General features: G+C 41.7%; 1 protein-coding gene across 1 annotated transcript in view; it reads left to right on the forward strand.

Annotated features, from left to right (window-relative positions):
• Positions 1 to 18870, forward strand: part of relt (RELT TNF receptor) — a 66540-nt gene extending 47670 nt beyond the window's left edge. The window contains exons 7-11 of the mRNA XM_017704119.2: positions 8974 to 9054; positions 9161 to 9239; positions 11845 to 12087; positions 13344 to 13515; positions 17398 to 18870. Coding sequence (XP_017559608.1) covers positions 8974 to 9054; positions 9161 to 9239; positions 11845 to 12087; positions 13344 to 13515; positions 17398 to 17409 — 587 coding nt within the window. The 3' untranslated portion in view covers positions 17410 to 18870. The remainder of the gene's footprint in view (positions 1 to 8973; positions 9055 to 9160; positions 9240 to 11844; positions 12088 to 13343; positions 13516 to 17397) is intronic.
• The last annotated feature ends 436 nt before the right edge of the window (positions 18871 to 19306 follow it).

The raw sequence follows: 19306 nt of genomic DNA on the forward strand, positions 1-19306 counted from the left end.
ACTAACCTCACAGCTAAGTTGTGTTTTGTTGAACTATCGCTTTAAGACCTGCAGAGAGAGAGAGAGAGAGAGAGGTTATATCTTTTTGATTACAGTGTAGTTTTTACTGCCACGATGAGGTATTGAGTGACATGTTCAGTGCACAGGTTCTAATAACAGGCTGTGGAGGTTGTAGCAAGTTACGTATCCGAGCTGCAAGTGCTCATGCCTGTGGGTTTGAGTCCAATCCAGGCCTCTGTGGGGTGTGTGTGGAGTAGAAGAGGACACTCAGAGGAGAGTGGAGCCACTAAGTTCAAAGAAGAACAGGCATTGGCAGCTCAACTAATGATTATTTCTCTGACATGTGCACTGTTATGCGAAGAAACGACTCACTGAATCATTATATCTTCTGCTGTCGAAGAAGTGATTCATTCTCTGATGGTACAGGGACACAATGTGTCATTCAGATCAAATTTATTTGTGTTGCTCTTTTCACAACTGCAGTTGTCACAAAGCAACTTTCCAGAAATCCATGTGCAAGCCTTTAATGAGAGAGCCAAGCATGACAGTGGGAAGGAAAAACTTGCATAGAGCATGAGGGAAAAACCACTGAGAGGAACCAAGGCATAAAAGGAAATACTACTTAAGAGCATGAACAAGAACCACTGAGAGGAATTAAGACTTAAAAGGAGAAATTCTCTAAGAACATGAGCAACCATGCATCCAGGCCTTACATCACCAAGCGAAATGCAAAGCGTGGAATGCAGTGGTGTAAAGCACTGCCAGTGGACTCTAGAGCAGTGGAGATGTGTTCTCTGGAGTGACCAATCACGCTTCTCCATCTGGAAATCCAATGGACAATTCTGGGTTTGGCGGTTGCCAGGAGAACGGTACTTGTCTGACTGCATTGTGCCAAATGTAAAGGGGGGATTATGGTTTGGGGGTGTTTTTCAGGAGTTGGGCTCGGCCCCTTAATTCCAGTGAGAGGAACTCTTAATGCTTCAGCACCAAGAGATTTTGGACAATTTCATGCTCCCAAATTTGTGGGAACAGTTTGGGGACGGCCCCTTCCTGTTCCAACATGACTGCGCACCAGTGCACAAAGCAGGTCCATAAAGACATGGATGAGCGAGTTTGGTGTGGAAGAACTTGACTGGCCTGCACCTGACCTCAACCCGATAGAACACCTTTGGGATGAATTAGAGTGGAGACTACGAGCCAGGCCTTCTCATTCAACATCATGTGTCTGACCTCACAAATGTGCTTCTGGAATAACGGTCCCCATAAACACACTCCTAACCCTTGTGGAAAGCCTTCCCAGAAGAGTGGAAGCTGTTATAGCTGCAAAGGGTGAGCCGACATGGATAAACCCTATGGATTAAGAATGGGGTGTGACTCAAGTTCATATGCATGTGAAGGCAGATGAACAAATACTTTTGGCAATATAGTGTATAAAAGAATGAGAATGTCTGTAAAATCATTTCAACCTTACAGAACATCACAGAACGCTTTTGTTTTCAGCGAAACAGCGTATCGACTTTTTCCATGACCAACAGCTAAGCAGCACATCGACTAATCATTGCAGCCCCATGCTGGCAGACGCTGTCCAGCAGTTTGTCTGTGTGTGATGTAGAGGAACTAGAAGAAGATGGGAAAATAGCCTGTAGAGCTAAAGGTAAAGGAGAAGAGGAGGAGGGAAAAGGTCGATTCTAACAGCAGAGAGCTGAAGGTGGGCTCCGTGTGGAGAAAAGCACTTTTCTTGAAAGCACTTTTCTAATGCAGTGATCCATTCATGCAGTAAAGTGTAGAAGAAAATGGAGGGATTTCAGACCACTCAGAGCGGCTGACGGGAAGCCTAGTAAGAAGATACTCGGAGATGCACCTCTCCATGTCGGTCTGTGGGAAATTCAGCTTCTTAGAACGTTTTATTACGAAACAGCATGTTTTCAGTGTTGATTTGCAATAATTTTATATGGTCTTATTTATAAGCAGGCTGCAATATCATTGACAATATTAATGACCATGCTAGGTGCCACTTGCTGTATCCCAGACTTCAGCAACCCAAATGTTAAGAAGAGCCATTTTATCAAGCTTTCAGCAGAAATCTATCAACTTCAATTTTACTGAGGTAATGTTTCACCATCTTGGCTGTAAATATGTCTCAGTATGTACTAGTTTAGTCAAGTCAAATTTATTTGCGTAGCGCTTTTTACAACTGATGTCATCACAAAGCAGCTTCACAGAATTCCAGTGAAGACAAAGTTTTAAGATGAATGCAAAACCCCCAGGTGAGCAAGCCAGGGGCGACAGTGGCAAGGAAAAAGTCCCTCAGAGCTGAGGAAGAAATCTTGGGAGGAACCAAGGCTCACAAGGGGGGACCCATCCTCCTCTGGTCAAACTACCTACAGAGTTATTATACTAGACTTGGACTTAGACAGACTTTAAGAAGGTGGTGAGAATCAGAGGGGGGAGTTGTGCTCTTTTCATCCGTCTCAGGAAGTGCATGCACTGCTGAGCTCTTTTGACCAGAGCTTCAGTGTGGGTGGACCAGGTCAAAGTGTCCATCATCTGCACCCCCAGGAACTTTGTATTGCTCCACTGCTGTGTCCTTGATGAAGAGTGGTGTGTGGTTGGGTTGGCGCCTCCTGAAGTTGACAATGATCTCTTTGGTTTTCTCGACATTCAGGACCAGGTTGTTGGTTTCACACCAGTTAACCAGATGGTTCATCTCCTCTCTGTAGTGCAGGTCATTGTCATCCTGGATTAGGCTCACTACTGCTGTGTCGTCTGCAAATTTCACAATGTGGTTGGTGGTGGACCTGGCGCTGCAGTCGTGGGTCATCAGGGTGAAGAGCAGTGGGCTCAGGACACAGCCTTGAGGGAAGCCAGTGCTCAGAAAGATGACACTTGAGATGTTGTTGCACAGACTGAGGTCTATTTGTTAGAAAGTTTAGCAGCCAGTTACATAGGTGTGTGCTGAAGCCAAGGGAGGCCAGTTTGCTTATCAGATGTTGTGGGATGATTGTATTCAACGCTGAGCTGAAGTCCAGAAACAGCATGAGCACATGTGTATTCTCAGGTGTATTCTCAGGTGAAGTGCAGAGGAGATGGCATCCTCTGTGGAGCGATTTGGGCAGTAAGCGAACTGATATGGGTAGTCATTAAGGGAGGAGATTTGAGGGAGTGGTTTTTTTTTTAGCACCAGTATGATTGTGTCAGTCTTTAGGCATGTTGGCCCAGCCAGCTGATCGGCACATTCCTTAAGCACCTGCCCGGGTATGTCGTCGGGGTGCGCCACTTTCCGAGTGTTTACTCTCCCCTTGCTGTTCTGAGTGCCACAACATCACCGGATTTCTCCAAGGTTTCTCATTGGCCCGTGTGAAGGTGTTTTTAATCACACTCACATCCTCCATGCACTTCTGGATGTATGCAGACACTGACTCAGTGTACTCATACACCCGTGTGTGATGATTTTCAGTGGCTGCTGCCTTGAACATGTCCCAGTCTGTGCACTCGAAGCAGTCTTGTAGTCTTTCCATGGCTCCTGCAGGCCAGACCCTCACCTGCCTCATGGTGGCTTTTTTCCTGATCAGTAGGGGCTTGTATGCTGGAATTAGCATCACAGAGAGATGGTCTGAGGAGCCAAGGTGGGGGTGGGGTGCTGCTTTGAATGCCTTTTTGAGGTTACTGTAAGCCAGATCTAGCGTCTTCTTTCCTCTGGTTGCAAAGTTCACATACTGATGGAACTGGGGAAGAACAGTTTTCAGATTGGCCTGATAAAAGTCCCCTGCCACAATGAAAGCTCCCTCTGGATATTTGGACTGCAGCTCGCTGATGGAATGGTACAGAACATTCAAGGCTTCTCTGCTGTTTGCGCTGGGGGGATGTACACAGCTATAATGAGGATTATATTGAATTCTCTGGGCATATAAACAGGCCTACATTTTATAGTCAGTAGCTCCACATCAGAAGAGCAGTGTCTCGAGATTTTCACTGCGTTATTACACCAGTTGTTGTTGGTGAATATACTGATCCTGTCCGACCGGAATACTGTTAGCCCCTCCATGCTATGGTATGAGGCTCTGCTGCTTTACAGGCCGCTGGATGTAGCCAACGTAGCAGTCCGAGGCTGCGTAGAAGGTCCAGAGTGGTTGCATCTACGAGTCCCAATTTGCTTGATCTTCTGAAATCCGTTATGTTTTGACAGTTGTATACTGACTTGGAATGTATGTGCTGCAGATTCGCTGTGAAACTGTGCAAATTCTCCGAGTTATAAGCCATTAAATATCCGAAACTATCACAAGCCGTAGCAGCCGAACAGGGCGCCCCCTCCCCACCTTAGAGGAATACTACTAATATTAATAGTAGTAGTATTAGCAGTAGTACTAGCTAGGAGTCCATTAGTCTAAAAATAAACAAAAATGCAGACTTACTTTGCTTTATGAACTTACAACCATTTGTCACTGTGTTTGCACACTGTGAAATTGGTCTGCATTTAACCCATCCGTGCAGTGAAACATCCACATACATGCACTCTAGTGAACACGCACACTAGGGGGCAGTAAGCACACTTGCGGGGAGCAATTGGTTGGGTGCCTTGCTCAAGGGCACTTCAGTCATGGACTATCAGTCAAGGGGATCGAACTGGCGACCTTCCAGTCATAGGGCTGGTTCCCTAACCTCCAGCCCACAACTGCGCCCTTTAAGCTTTAAGCTCAGCGATAGTGGCTTTTCTCGCATCTCCAGCAGGAAACTTTTCCATGAAAGTAGAACAGTTTCTTGTAAAATGTCTGTCAACATTCAACTTTTTATGAAGCTCATGTAAGTTTCTCATTCGCCAGCTTCTAGTTCAAATTTTCTCATTTCACCTTAAATGGTGCCTGAGGTGCCAGAATGTAACTGCTGCACCATTTAAGGTGGAACGGGAAAATTCAAACAAGAAGCTGGTGAATGAGAACCGACTTCAGCTTCATGAGTTTTTAGCGTTTGACAATTTCTCGTTGCAGATTAAATATATCAGGAAACCAGTTGGAGTGATTATAAATGCAAATAGGTCTTCTGACAGATCATTGTTATAAAAGCTGCTCTTCATACCAGGAAGATACTTTGAACATGTAATTGAGTGTTGAAGAAAAATATACCTAAAGGCCCATTGGTTTTGTTAGATCATCAGGAGTGTGCTGCTCAAGGTTTGGTCCTCAGCCTTGTTTTGAACTGCTACTGACTCTCAATCTTCTGCAGTGAAGGCACTGTGGTGGCAGCAATTTCACCGTCCCTGGAGACAAGCCGTTGCTGGAGAGGCTCTGTGTTTGTTGTGGCGTGTGCCAACTTGATGAAGCGCTGTGGGGAAACCGGCTGTGCTGAGGTGGGGTGGTTCTGGTTTGGATTATAGCCGAGCATCTCCTCATGTGACTTTGGAATTTGAGTGTCTCCTGATGATTTTTGGACTGTTGTAGAGTTAAAACTTGACTATTGTTAAGTTGAAACATAACCTTCAGACTATTTTACAGCTGAAACAGAAACTTTACAACTATTTTACAGTTGAAATAATTTTCTGACTGTTTTACTGTTTAAACGTAACTATTTTAGAGTTGAATCATATGCTTCAAATTATTTTACATTTTAAACATGACTATTTTAGAGTTAAAACATACGTCTTAAGACTGGTTTACAGTTTTAAACAAGATTATTTTACAGTTGAAATAGTTTTATAATTTAAATGTATAAACAGGACTATTTTAGAGTTGAATCATAAATCTCAGACTACTTGAGAGTTTAAACATGACTTTAGAGTTGAAACGTAAGCGTCAAACTACTTCAGTTTAAACTTGTCTATTTTAGAGTTGAAGCATAATTTTAAGATTCAAACATGACTATTTTAAAACAGTTTTTGGACTATTCTACAGTTGGAGCATGACTTTTTGAGTTGTACTGTCAACCTCAAGACTATTTTACAGCATTAACATCACCGTTTTAGAGCCAAAACATACTTAAGTTGCAACATAGACTTAAGAGTTGGACTGAAAAATTTATATTATTGTAGAGTTAAAATTGTGTTGTAGAGTCTCCACACTATTTTACAGCTAAAACATAACCATTGCAGAGTTTACACATAGTCTTAGGACTGTTTTAGATTTTAAACATAGATTTTGGACTATTACAAATTTGACATGACTGTTTTAGAGTTGACTGCTTTTGTTTTTGTACTTTGTATTTTATAGTTAAAACACTTGGCCCTGTAATACATATAGAAAGTGGTGGATGAAGTACACAAATCATGAGTTAAAGTAGAGACCCCACAAGGTAAAATATTATTCCAGTAAAAGTAGAAGTTCCTCCCTTTAGACCTCCACTTGAGTAAAAGTACTAAAGTATTTACCTTCAAATGTACTTAAGTATCAAAATTAAAAGTACTAAAAGATTAATTATGGCTCTGATGTTGTCATTATTATATCTGTTATCATTTTTATCATTTTTATAACAAGACTCGCTTCATGAACTCATTTTAGGTGAAAATCCTCCAGTGTCTCTCTTGGTAAACCAGTCTTTTTATAGAATGTCATTAATTAGTGACGCTGACGTCTATTAAATTGATCATAAGCACAAAACACTGAAGGTAAACAGTTTCCATCAGGGAGAACAATAGAACAGTTTAATAAATACTGGCTTTAAACTCAGGATCACAAATGAGCTCCTTTACTATGTTGATCTGTAGGTCTCTGTTCATGAACATAAACCAGCCCAAACTAATTTACTATAAAATGAAATGGTGTTTGTAGAAATTCAGAAAAAAGGCGCGTCAGTCACGACTGCATATGTGGACATATTTCTATATTGTGCTCTATTTACACAAAGTCAGGTTAGTTCATCATTTATGTTGAACAGACTCTCCCAAACTTTTATGCTGCTGTGCTGACGCTGAACCGTGTGCTGCACTGGGTCAGTATGACCAACAGGTCAAAACCAGCTCTAAACAAAGTGACCACTGTGCCCTGATTGGTGCTCTGGCTTTGTGCTTCTTTCGTTTTGACGTGTTACGTTTTTATACATACAGAAACCAAAAGAAATGACAGATTTCTCAAAATGTAGTGGAGGAAAAAGTCAGATATTAGACTTTGAAATGTAGTGGAGTGAAAGTAAAGTCACCCAATAACGGAGAAACTTCAGTACAGATACACAAAAAAAATACTTAAGTACAGAAACTAATTACATTTACTCAGTTACTGTCCACTACTGCATATAGACCAAATAGACCAATATATTCACTGCCACTGTATTAATGTGTGTGGACGTGTAAGCCACACAATGAGTGCATGGATCTCACCAAGAGACAATAGATCTGAGACGATTAGAATAACAATGGCAGCCGTGGGTGCCAGTGTTAAACTGGGATGAATAGAAAAGAAAGCTGAGTGAGCTATTCTCAGTGACAAACCCACCACCCCGCCCCCCTTTCCCACTCTGGAATTGTGGGAAACACCCAGTTACTGTAGAGACTACTGTGGCATGTGTGTGCATGAGTGTCCTGTACTGTCTGCAGTTTAATATGAATTGTGTCACTAAATGCTGTGTTGTGGTGACTAATAACGATGAACAGAATGGCAAATTATGACATTTATTTTTGGAAAATGACAGAGAAGATATTAAGAAATGTTTAGACACAGTGGGCATGATGTACTCTGCCTTTTGTGCCAGTTTCAGGGATAAATTCTGCCCCCGTGTCATGCTATACTGGTGCACAAGCCTAAATGCGCAGTTTGTGGTCTTCTCTCCCTCGTATGCTTTTGGGAGGGTGGCACAGAAAGTGGGTGGAGCCATTGGTAGTGGCACTATGTGCAAAATGTGCCTTGAAACACTCAGAGTCTTTGTTGTTTCAGAAGTCCTGTTTTTGAGACAGAATAGAGTCACATGTAATGTTTAGTGGTGACAACAGCATTTATTAAAGGGAAATTCCACCAAATTTAAAAAATGTGTATAATTAAAAGGTTAAGATGTAAACTGAGTCATTCAGAGTGGTTTGGTGTGAGATGAGTTCCTCAGAAACTAACAGTCAGAATCGTTCACTATGGTGGTGATAGGAACCAGACGTCCACCTGTAAAAGCTCCCTGATACACTGTTAAAAATGAAGGTTCTGTTCAGGTACATTTCTTTTTCATCAAGTTACAAATAATGTAAATGTTCCCTCAAATGTTTTACAGTGGTTTTAAGGTCTGATTGTGAAGCTTAAATCAGTTTTTCCAGGTGAAATGTTAATATTTGTACCTTTTCATAACTGAATGTTTTAAAACAGAACAGTAGAATAAAAGCCTGGAGGTGAGGCGAGGTGTGTGGAGTCAGTACAGCTTAGAACAGATAATTTCAGTGGATTATGGTTCAGTTATGTTCCCTGACTAAAGGCACTGAGATGGACCCTTGAGGATCCCACCCCAGTGACAAGAGGGGAACTGCTCCAGTGACAGTTTAGAGCCTTTTGGGAATCTTGCTTTTTTCTGTGCATCTAAATCATGAAAGGACCCATATCCCATTTTTCCGCTTGTGACGTTTATGTGGGTTTATGTACCAAGAACATAATTGATTTTTATGCCTCAGAATTAAACAGCTTTTTTGTCACTGTGCCTTTAAGACTGATTGATTTAAATGAGCTCTGTTCTGATTGGCTGCCCTGCATTGTACCTTTTTTCAAAAACCACAGTTGAAACACTCTTTATAACTTCAGCATGAATGGGCAGGGCTAAACTGCTGTACCCTCATCAGGCAGGCCTATGTAAATACATTGGTTGTGATGTCACAAAAAGTGTAAATTCAAAATGGGTCATTTTTTCCAGCATAATTTGCATATACAGACTAATGAATAGTACATTCTGAAACCGTGTTTATGTACTACACTAAATGCTTTTGTTTCAAAAAAGCGCACTTGGTTTTTCATGATATGGGCCCTTTAAATCCAGACCGCCCTGAGGTACTAAAGCACGTGTTTGTGTGTCTGTGTACAGGTAGCCCTTGTCCTTACATCATAGAGGATCCTAATGAAGACACTATCAGTGTGCTGGTACGACTTATCACAGAAAAGAAAGGTATTTAGTCTTTAAATTAAATGTGGTACTTACAGTGAAGATTTGTGGTTCAGATAACTGATAACTGTTGCAGGATATGATTTGCATGTAAATATGTGTGTTTCAGAAAATGCTGCTGCTTTGGAAGAGCTATTACTGGAGTATGAGAGGAAGCAGATGGCCATTAGCAAAGCCACAGCCATCAAGTAAGAAAATGCATACATGTGTTTATACGCTATATTTCCAAAAGTATTCACTCACCCATCCAAATGATTGAATTCAGGTGTTTCAATCACTTCCATGGCCACAGATGTATAGAACCAAGCCCCTAGGCCTGCAGACTGCTTCTACAGACATTAGTGAAAGAATGGGTCGCTCTCAGGAGCTCAGTGAATTCCAGCATGGTACCGTGATCGGACGCCACCTGCGCAAGTCCAGTCGTGAAATTTCCTCATTACTGAATATTCCACAGTCAACTGTCAGTGGGATTATAACAAAGTAGAAGCGATTGGGAACGAAAGCAACTCAACCACAAAGTGGTATACCATGTAAAATGACAGAGCGGGATCAGCGGACGCTGAGGCGCATAGTGCGCAGAGGTCACCAACTTTCTGCAGAGTCAATCACTACAGACCTCCAAACTTCATGTGACCTTCAGATCAGCTCAAGAACAGCGTAGAGAACTTCATGGAATGGGTTTCCATGGCTGAGCAGCTGCATCCAAGTCTTACATCAACAAGCACAATGCAAACTGTCGAATGTAGTGGTGTAAAGTGCGCGACTGGACTCTAGAGCAGTGGAGACGTGTTCTCTGGAGTGACCAATCACGCCTCTCTGTCTGGCAATCCGATGGACGAGTTTGGGTTTGGCGGTTGCCAGGAGAATGGTACTTGTCTGACTGCGTTGTGCCAAGTGTAAAGTTTGGTGGAGGGGGGATTATGGTGTGGGTTTGTTTGTTCAGGAGTTGGGCTCGGCCCCTTAGTTCCAGTGAAAACAGCTCTTAATGCTTCGGCACCAAGAGATTTTGGACAATTTCATGCTCCTGATTTTGTGGGAACAGTTTGGGGACGGCCCCTTCCTGTTCCAACATGACTGCGCCCCATTGTACAAAGCAAGGTCCATAAAGACATGGATGAGCGAGTTCGGTGTGGAAGAACTTGACTGACTTGCACAGAATCCTGACCTCAACCTGATAGAACACTTTTGGGATGAATTAGAGCGGAGACTGTGAGCCAGGCCTTCTCGTCCAACATCAGTGTCTGATCTCACAAATGTGCTTCTCAAAGAACGATAAAAAATTCTCATAAACACACTCCTAACCCTTGTGGAAAGCTTTCCCAGAAGAGTTGAAGACTCTGTTGACGTTGAAGCACTGCCAGCTCAGCTGCCAGTTTTTAGTAAAATTTTTCTCTGTATCAGCGCCTCCTCGTGTCAAATGAGGGACGTAAAGGAGTTGAAGTTATGCTTTCATATTGATTCACCCATAAAGAAAGAAATTCTGGTGAGGAATGTAATCAGATGCAGACGTTTACACAGATATTATTCTTCTATTTAACAGATTATTTACAGGATTACCCACCTCGTTCAGAAATAGTATTCCGAGAGGCCTCAATCTGACTAGTCTAGTCTGATTTGAGATGTTTATATGGCCGTATTTTATTCTGATTAAGCGATTAGATGGACTATTAGTGGATTGTCAGGCTGCATGAATTTGTGGCGAGTGAGTCATATAGTGTCAGAAACCACATAATGAAGTCTATTAAAGATACTGAACACCTCCACACCCTTTGCAGCGAATCTGATGAGTTGAGCATGCAGTTAGCAACATGTTAATTACTGTACACAATTTGCATTGCTTGTTAGCTACATTAGCCTCATAGTTTCAGTGCAAAAGTGAAGAATCAAACTTCAGACACCAAACATGTCTTGGTTAATTGGCTTCATTTGGATGGAAGGCGTGAAAATGTGTACATTTTCATGTTTCACCAAACTACCACTTTATCTGTATCTCCTCCCATCTTACCAGGTTACATCACAGCCTGCACAGTGACATTTCTGTCAATCTGTGGTGCTAAAAATGAGGCACTGTCAGCTGTGTGGCCTTCAGCTGTGTGTGTGTTTGTGAATGCGGCAGGTTTGCTGATGTACAGTCTCCTCTGGGTGCAGTGGAAAAGTACTGGCACCCACCAGCCGTTTTGCTGTCCTCATCAGTGCCTGCGTAAAAAAGGCCTCTACTGTAACCCGCTGCCTCTCAGTTCTAGAAATCTTTTAATTCCAGGCCCTTTTGCAGCTTTTCACGCTCACACACAAAAGAACAAAGAGCCACAGGCCTGTCAGAGGGGCTGCGTTCAGGACTGCAGGGGCTCCATCACTTCTGAAACGCTGAAGTGTCACTGTTAAGTGTCAGATGCCGTTTACTTACTTTAGTTAGGGACAGTGGGCAGTTACTAAAGACAATGACTGATGAACACTGTCTGGCTCTCTTTGTCTGTCTGTCTTTCAGTTCAGTTGAGCTTTACTCCTGTGCGCATCTTTGTTTACACTGTTGCCAAAATATCTTGAAATAACAGCAACAAACATTTAGAGATTTAAAAAGTATACTTTTAGTTCCACACTGCATAATTGTCATAGCAAGTGAAATCTAGTCAGTCTAATATCAATCTAGCATCTGATATATTTTTCATTATAAGATTAAAATGATCTGACAATGGAATTAGACATTTTCTTTAGATAAAATTACTTAAAACCAGTAAAAATGTTTAGCTGTAAAAATTATGGCTGAATCTGTCTTTCGGTCTCTCTCATGGTCAGGTTCCCTGTTCTCCCGCATTTGGCTCAGTTCCGCTCTCTGCCCAGGCTGTGCACCCACCAGCATCATCTCCACACTATTAATGGCCTGGCCCCTCGCACTGGTCTCTGCTGTTCCCGCTGCAGTCAGAAGAAATGGCCTGAGCTGCTGCTGCCCCCACTGACCCTGACCAACGACCCCAAGATAGCAGCCTGCAGTCCAACCAAGCCTCTGCCTGCTGAGTGCACCATCCTGTCTGTGGGAAGGTTAGATCAGTCAGCCTCTCAACTCAGTTTAATATGAATTAAACCTGAATTCACCTATAGCAGATAGTTCTGCATTGTAAAGCTCTCAACAACCTAGCATTCACCAAAAAACACCATTATTCTCCATCAAACACAATCATTTATCAATAAACACCATCATTTCTCAACAGACACCACCATTCTTCACGATACAACAGCATTCTCCAACAAACACCATCATCTCCCAACAAACACCACCATTCTGCACCATACAGCAGTGTTCTTGAGCAAACACCAACAAACACCATCATTACCTAACAAACACCATTGTTCTCCATCAAACACCAACCTAGTCTTCTCCAACATACAACATTCTCCACCTGACACAATCATTCACCAACAAACACTGTCATTACACCATTATTTCCCACCAGTCACCAACCTAAAGCTGTCACCAACCTAGCATTCTCCAACAAACACCATCATTCACCAACATACATCACTATTCTCCATTATACAACATTCTCCACCCGACAGTCATTCTCCAAGAAACACCATCGTTCTTCAACAAACACTGCCATTACCCAACACCAACATTCACCAACGAACACCATCATTCACCAACGAACACACTATTCTCCATTATACAACAACATTCTCCACCTGACACAATCATTCTCCAACAAACACCATCATTCTCCAAGAAACACCGTCATTACACAACAAACACCATCATTCATCAACAAACACCACTATTCTCCACTATACAACAACGTTGTCCACCTGACAGTCATTCTTTAAGAAACACCATCATTCTCCAACAAACACCATCATTCAACAAACACCACCATTCTCCCCTATACAACAACATTCTCCACCTGACAAAATCATTCTCCAACAAACACTGTCATTACACAATAAACACCATCATTCTCCAACAAACACTGTCATTACACAACAAACACCATCATTCTCCAACAAACACTGTCATTACACAACAAACACCAACATTCACCAACGAACCCCACTATTCTCCATTATTCAACAACATTCTCCACCTGACACAATTCTCCAAGAAACACCATGATTCTCCGAGAAACACTGCCATTACCCAACAAACACCACCATTCTCCACTATACAACAACATTCTCTACCTGACACATTCATTCTCCAAGAAGCACCATCGTTCACCAACAAACACTGCCATTACCCAACAAACACCATCATTATTGATATTATGATGTTAACTCTGATGCCCTTGGTGTGTTCCTGGTAGGTTCCAGGTGGCTCAGATCCCAGAAGGTAGTCCGGTTTCTGTGGTGACGACACCAGTGGAGTCGAGTGACACGGACTCGGTGGAGTCGGGCAACACTGAACCTGTGGACGAGAGATCGCTGCTGGCCGTGTCCACTTCCTCTAACTCCACTTCCTCAAAGTCCAGACAGGAGGTGAGTCACCGTGACTGCAAATGACCAACGTCCAGTTTTCTGGAAAGTAGGAACGTCCATTGTTCATTGGATATAAATTTCATGATGAATGGACAAAAGAAATGGCACAAAATGACTTGGAAAACAGTCTGGTTCCATTGCCTTTCATTAAAAGTAAAGTAGGTTTTTTTTCCTTCTCCTGTAAAGCTAATGTTTTGGAGATACAAGATTTTGTTCCGAGAGCGGCGATATGTTCATGCTTTTTCTTCTCCTGTAACGTTCAAAATATTAAAGAATAATATCTGAAATTCCCAAACAATGAACAATCCTATTAAGACCATGTGTTAAACATTACTGAAGAATGGTCTCAGGTAAACTAATGCAGCTTTAATTTTTTATGCATGCCTTGGTCACATTTCCCTCGTACTGGATGAGTATGCCTTCCTTCCCTCTTGTTTGACTGTTGTTGTTCCTCTTTAGTTCATCCAGTTTCCCACTCTCTGCTTCCTTTCCTTTGTAGTCTGTGGGAATCCCCGTTCTTTCCTTCTCTCTCTCTCTCTCTCTCTCTCTCTCTCTCTCTCTCTCTCTCTCTCTCTCTCTCTGTGTGTGTCAGAAGGAAATGTCGCGCCTGTTTACACTCTGAGGATATTCATCATATCCGTAACACGAGCATGGAGCATTATTTATAACACCCTTGATCCACTAAAGCATTGCTCATCATATCTGTGGCACACTTTCGCGTCATCACTCTGTTATGCGGGGTGATTCCACTCAGCAGTGCAGGGTCTTTTTCCATAAGCTCTGACTCTCCCACTGTGAGTGCATTAATGGAATTGTTCTCGTTCTCTCTCTCTCTCTCTCTCTCTCTCTCTCTCTCTCTCTCTCTCTCTATGTATGTATGTGTATGTATGTGTATGTATGTGTATGTATGTGTATGTACGTGTATGTGTGTGTGTGTGTGTGTGAGTGTGTGTGTGTGTCATTTTTCAGTTTAACATAATATGAAAATACCTGTTGTCCTTTACATTGTGTGTAAATTTTATGAAGAATGGACCAAAAGAAACGGCCCAAAACGACTTGGAAAAAATTCTGGTTCCATTGACTTACATTAAAAGAAAAGTATGTTTTTTCCTTCTCCTGTAAAGTTACCATTTGGAGATGCAAGGTTTTGTTCCAACAGCAGAGAAAGAGAGGGTACAATTCCATTAATGCACTCACAGTGGGAGATTCTGAAAACTTTACAGGAGAAGGAAAAAACTCACTTTGCTTTTAATATAACTCAATGTAATCAGACTTTTCTCCAAGTAATTTTGGGCCATTTGTTTTGGTTCATTCAGCATGAAATTTACCCATGATGTAAAGGGCAATATGTATTTTCGAATTATGTCACAAACTGAAAAACAACAAAAATGGGCCCATACAACAACAGAAGTTGCATGTTTTATAGTCATTAATATTAATTCATAGAAAGAATTATTCATATACATTACACTCTAATATGCCTGTATCATTCCCATTTCACGTTTAATCTATGTTATTACGTTATTACACTATATTTTAAGATAAAACCAGTACTAAGTCTAGGATTCAGTGGATCAGCCATTCAGAAAGTTGGAAAGTACATTTTAAACCAAATCTTTAAAGCATCACTAATAATACCAGAAAAGGTTACCAGGTTTTTAGAGTAAACCAACTTAAATTTTCAGAAAAGTTCACAGTCCTCGCAGGCCAGCAAGCTGAATGTACTCCTACAGCATTTAATTGATGTCCATCTGAACTGTTAACGCTGCAGGTGTTCATTAAACACTGTAGGGTGTTGCTGTGCACAGCTGTGTGTACATGGCGACAGTGCGGCTGCTCTTTTTGTTGTTCTGACGCCTGAAGGAACATCTTAGTGTGACACGTGACTCGGTTATGTAACCTGACGTGGGTCTGTGGGGTGGATAAGCCACTCAATGCACGTCTGCTCTCTGACAGCGACCTTATCATTGGCATCTCTATAGGAGACCAGCAGCGCTTCAGCACCCAGTTAATAGCTGACAGGAGGTTTTGTGTAATGGCTTTGGAACAGAGTGGAGGCCGTTGTCGGGGCAGCTGAGAGGTTGTCCACCTCTGTTTTTGTGTCTGTTTATTGTCCCCTTCTCTTTCTGCTGTTTTCTGCATGAACTGGCTCTTCTTCAGGCTGTAAACGCTGAGTCAGCCAGCCACAGCTAAACAGGTCTATGGTGCCCTCTAGTGTTTGAGGGGTATAACTACATAGCTGTAAAGTTTAAAGTTAGTCTGATGTAGGAAAAGGGGCGGGGTTTGGCTGGTCCATTGTACCTGAGTAGGTGTCTTGGCCAAATGCTGCACATGTTTCTCTATTTCCTCCTTTATCTGATGAAATATCATTTTCGTATGTTTTATTTTTAATGCGCTATGTGCCATCAGCCAATCTACAGTCATAATACACCATTTCTCTGCGTGTCTAATGTGGTCAGTCATGTAAAATTGATGTTATTGGCTCAGTTTTCAGTGTCCATGAAGTCCCAAAGAAGCAAAGATGGCAGAGTCCAGGAGGTTCACTGTTAATCACCACTGAGCAAATCCACTTCTAGTGAATAGAGCAGACGCCGGTGGTCTTGCAGAACCTTCGTGCTCTAAAACAGTGGTGTCAAACTCAACCACTAAAGGGGCCAATTTAAAAAGCCAGTGGTGTTTTTATTTTCATTTAACATTTTGCCATGACCCCAATTGGCCATTGTTTCCTCAAAATATACCAAAACTAAACAATAACTTTAAATAAAAACAAATAGTTTCATATAAAAATTTGGGACAGTCGTGGGCTGGAGGTTAAGGAATCAGCCCTGTGACCAGAAGGTCGCCGGTTCGATCTCCAGAGCTGACTATGTGACTGAGGCGACCTTGAGCAAGACACCAACTGCTCCCTGGATGCTGCAGATTGGGCTGCCCACTGCTCTGGGCAAGTGTGCTCACTGCCCCTTAGTGTGTACTCTCACTAGTGTGTATGTGGTGTTTCACTGCACGGATGGGTTAAATGTGGAGGTGAAATTTCCCTGTTGTGGGACTAATAAGGGTCACTGAATTAATAAAAGAATAAACTACATTAACTGCAGATAACTAAACCTCTTTAAATGTCCCCAATATACAGTAGGTTTTTAAAACTGCCCATTCGCTTGAACTGGACACCTGCCATCTTTTTTTGTTTTGTTTTTTTTTTTTTTTTTTTTGGTTCTGTCCCATAGATCATTGTTGAGGACGGGGTGGGAACACTCATTATGTCACCCTGCATGCTGGGAACTGTAGTGCAGCTCATGGTGAAATGGGTTAATATTAAAAGAAAATTAAAATAATTTTGCGAGCCGAATAATTTATAAGGCTCTAAAACCTGCAAGAGGTGGACAGAAATATGAAAAACCAAAATACGAAAAGGCTTTTGTAGCACATTATGTGCCTGTTTTAGATGCTTTGTAGATGTGTGGAGTCAGTACAGCTTAGAACAGATCATTTCAGTCAATTAAGACTAAAGGTACTGAGATGAACCCTTGAAGGTCTCACCCCAGTGACGAGAGGGGAACTGACCCAGTGACGGTGTACTACCTTTAATAGCATAAAATGCAAATCTTAAAAATCAATACAGCAACAAAAGTTCATTTACTCAAGCCTGCTTCCACCCATCATGGAGAGAAAATGCTCGTGTAGCTCAGAGACTCTCCCTGATCCCATGTTTCACTCACAAGTACGTCACTATACAGAAGGACGAGTTACGTTTTCCCAGTTGTTGGCTTTGATGATTCAAGTTAAAATTTTACACTCTAATCCTTCTTTCATTCCTTTCTTTCTCTCTCTCTCTCTCTCTCTCTCTCTCTCTCTCTCTCTCTCTCTCTCTCTCTCTCCCTCCAGATGACTGAGTGAATGGATGTACAGAACAAGAAGAGAAACCTCCATCAAACCAGCGTCACTATTTCCAGGACCACCTCATCCGAGGGCTGCAGAGGAAGGGTCAGGGCCGAAGCAAGATGCTAATAGTATTCACCCCCATGGGGAGTTAACCTTGAATTCCTGTGAAAGAGGAATCTGTATTTATTACGGACGTAATGCAACTCTTTTATTTTAAGAAAGCTATTTGCTTCAGGCCTTTCGAGCGAGAGCAGGTGTTTACCACTGTGGGAATTTCTGTGCTTCCGGAAAACACTAAGGAAGAGTCCGGATGGGAAAACCTCACTGCACTATGCGGTGTGAAAATACCACTGCTTCCACGAGACCTAGCATGACATAATGTACACATAGGGATAGAGAGCTGTTCATTTTTTTTAAGTTTTTTTTTAAATTATTATTTTTAAATAAGAAGTAAGCAAGCATTCTGGGAAATGTAGTGCAGATCTTTAAGTCATTTATATCAGTTCTGCAGCATGTAGATGTAATCAAACCAACTTTTTAAGGCAAATTTTTTTCCAGCAATGTAGAAAATTTATTGCTTATATCTTGGATGTAATCTTTAATTACTGAAGATTAGATATACAGTAGATGTAGATTATAATCATTACTGACAGGCACAGACATGCTTCCTATCTTCCTGTGCTCTTTGGAGCGTTCTCAACATTTAGCCTCCTTACTGTCCAGCCTCAAACAGGTCCGACTTATTTTGACGCTACAATGTAAATATGTACAGTGTAGTATGTAAAGAAACAAAGCTGGTATTTTCTAATAATATGTATTGAGCTCTTTCACTGTACAGACATGAGTGCTGGCTTTAACAGTGTGGCGCTGCTCATTTCAATGCTGGCCTTTTAGCTGTGCTCCTATGATTAGGAAAAGATAATCTTTTCATTTTGACTCTAAATGTCTGATTTGCCTGAATAGCATCATCGAAACTTTCAGTATAGTGTCAGCCGCCACCTGTGGCTGGACTCCAACTACTGCGGTCATCATCATTTTTCTCTCGGGATGTTTTTAATAGATCAGAAAGCTCAACTATGTTACGAGACAGCACTGGAAAAGCTGCTGCTGTTGAGTATTAGTGTCTGAGTGGTGACTTCTCAGTCCTGGACCTTTCACATATCCAGTTATTTATTATTTTATCAAGCCCTTGTGGTATTTATGCTCACTGATAATCCACTGTGTTTGGCTCAGGGGGAGTCAGAGGAAGACTTTTCATGCTAGTCAGGCCTTTACCATTGATATAGTTCTAGTGTAGGGGTGTCACAGTGAGGTCGATGAGGGCCGCAACACTGCAGAGTTTATTACCCAACATTTTCAGAATTTCTGCATAATTCAGTAATAGAGATGCAGAGTCATTCAGAGTAGTTTGGTGTGAAATGCTTGAGATGTCTTTACAGTGGTGGTGATAGGAACCAGGGGTCACCATGACTACAACACAAATATAGCCATTTTATTTACCATCCAAAACAACCAGTGAACTTGCACGTCTTCTGAATTTTATATGGGATGCTGATGGTGAAATAGTGGAAAATCTGGATAAATATGGGTTTTTTTGGTACTTTTCTTTATAGCATCCTGCATGTACATCTCTATGATTTAACATATTTTGAAAAGTACATTTTAAGCCAAAATACTGTAACAAAACTATTATAAAATAACATCTCACACTTACAGCATAACATTTAGAACTTCTTATTGTTATAATTTTCAATTAGGCAGCTTTTAGAAGCTCCTCAGACGTCTGGTTCCTATCACCACCACTGTGAACGGATCTGGTTCAGTAGATTTCTTTTTTAGAACGGAGCGTTTCACACCACTCTGGATGACTCTGTTTACATCTTACCCATTTGATTATGCAGAAATTTTGGAA

The sequence above is a fragment of the Pygocentrus nattereri genome, chromosome 7 (assembly GCF_015220715.1).
Source record: "Pygocentrus nattereri isolate fPygNat1 chromosome 7, fPygNat1.pri, whole genome shotgun sequence".
Classification (NCBI taxonomy): Eukaryota; Metazoa; Chordata; class Actinopteri; order Characiformes; family Serrasalmidae; genus Pygocentrus; species Pygocentrus nattereri.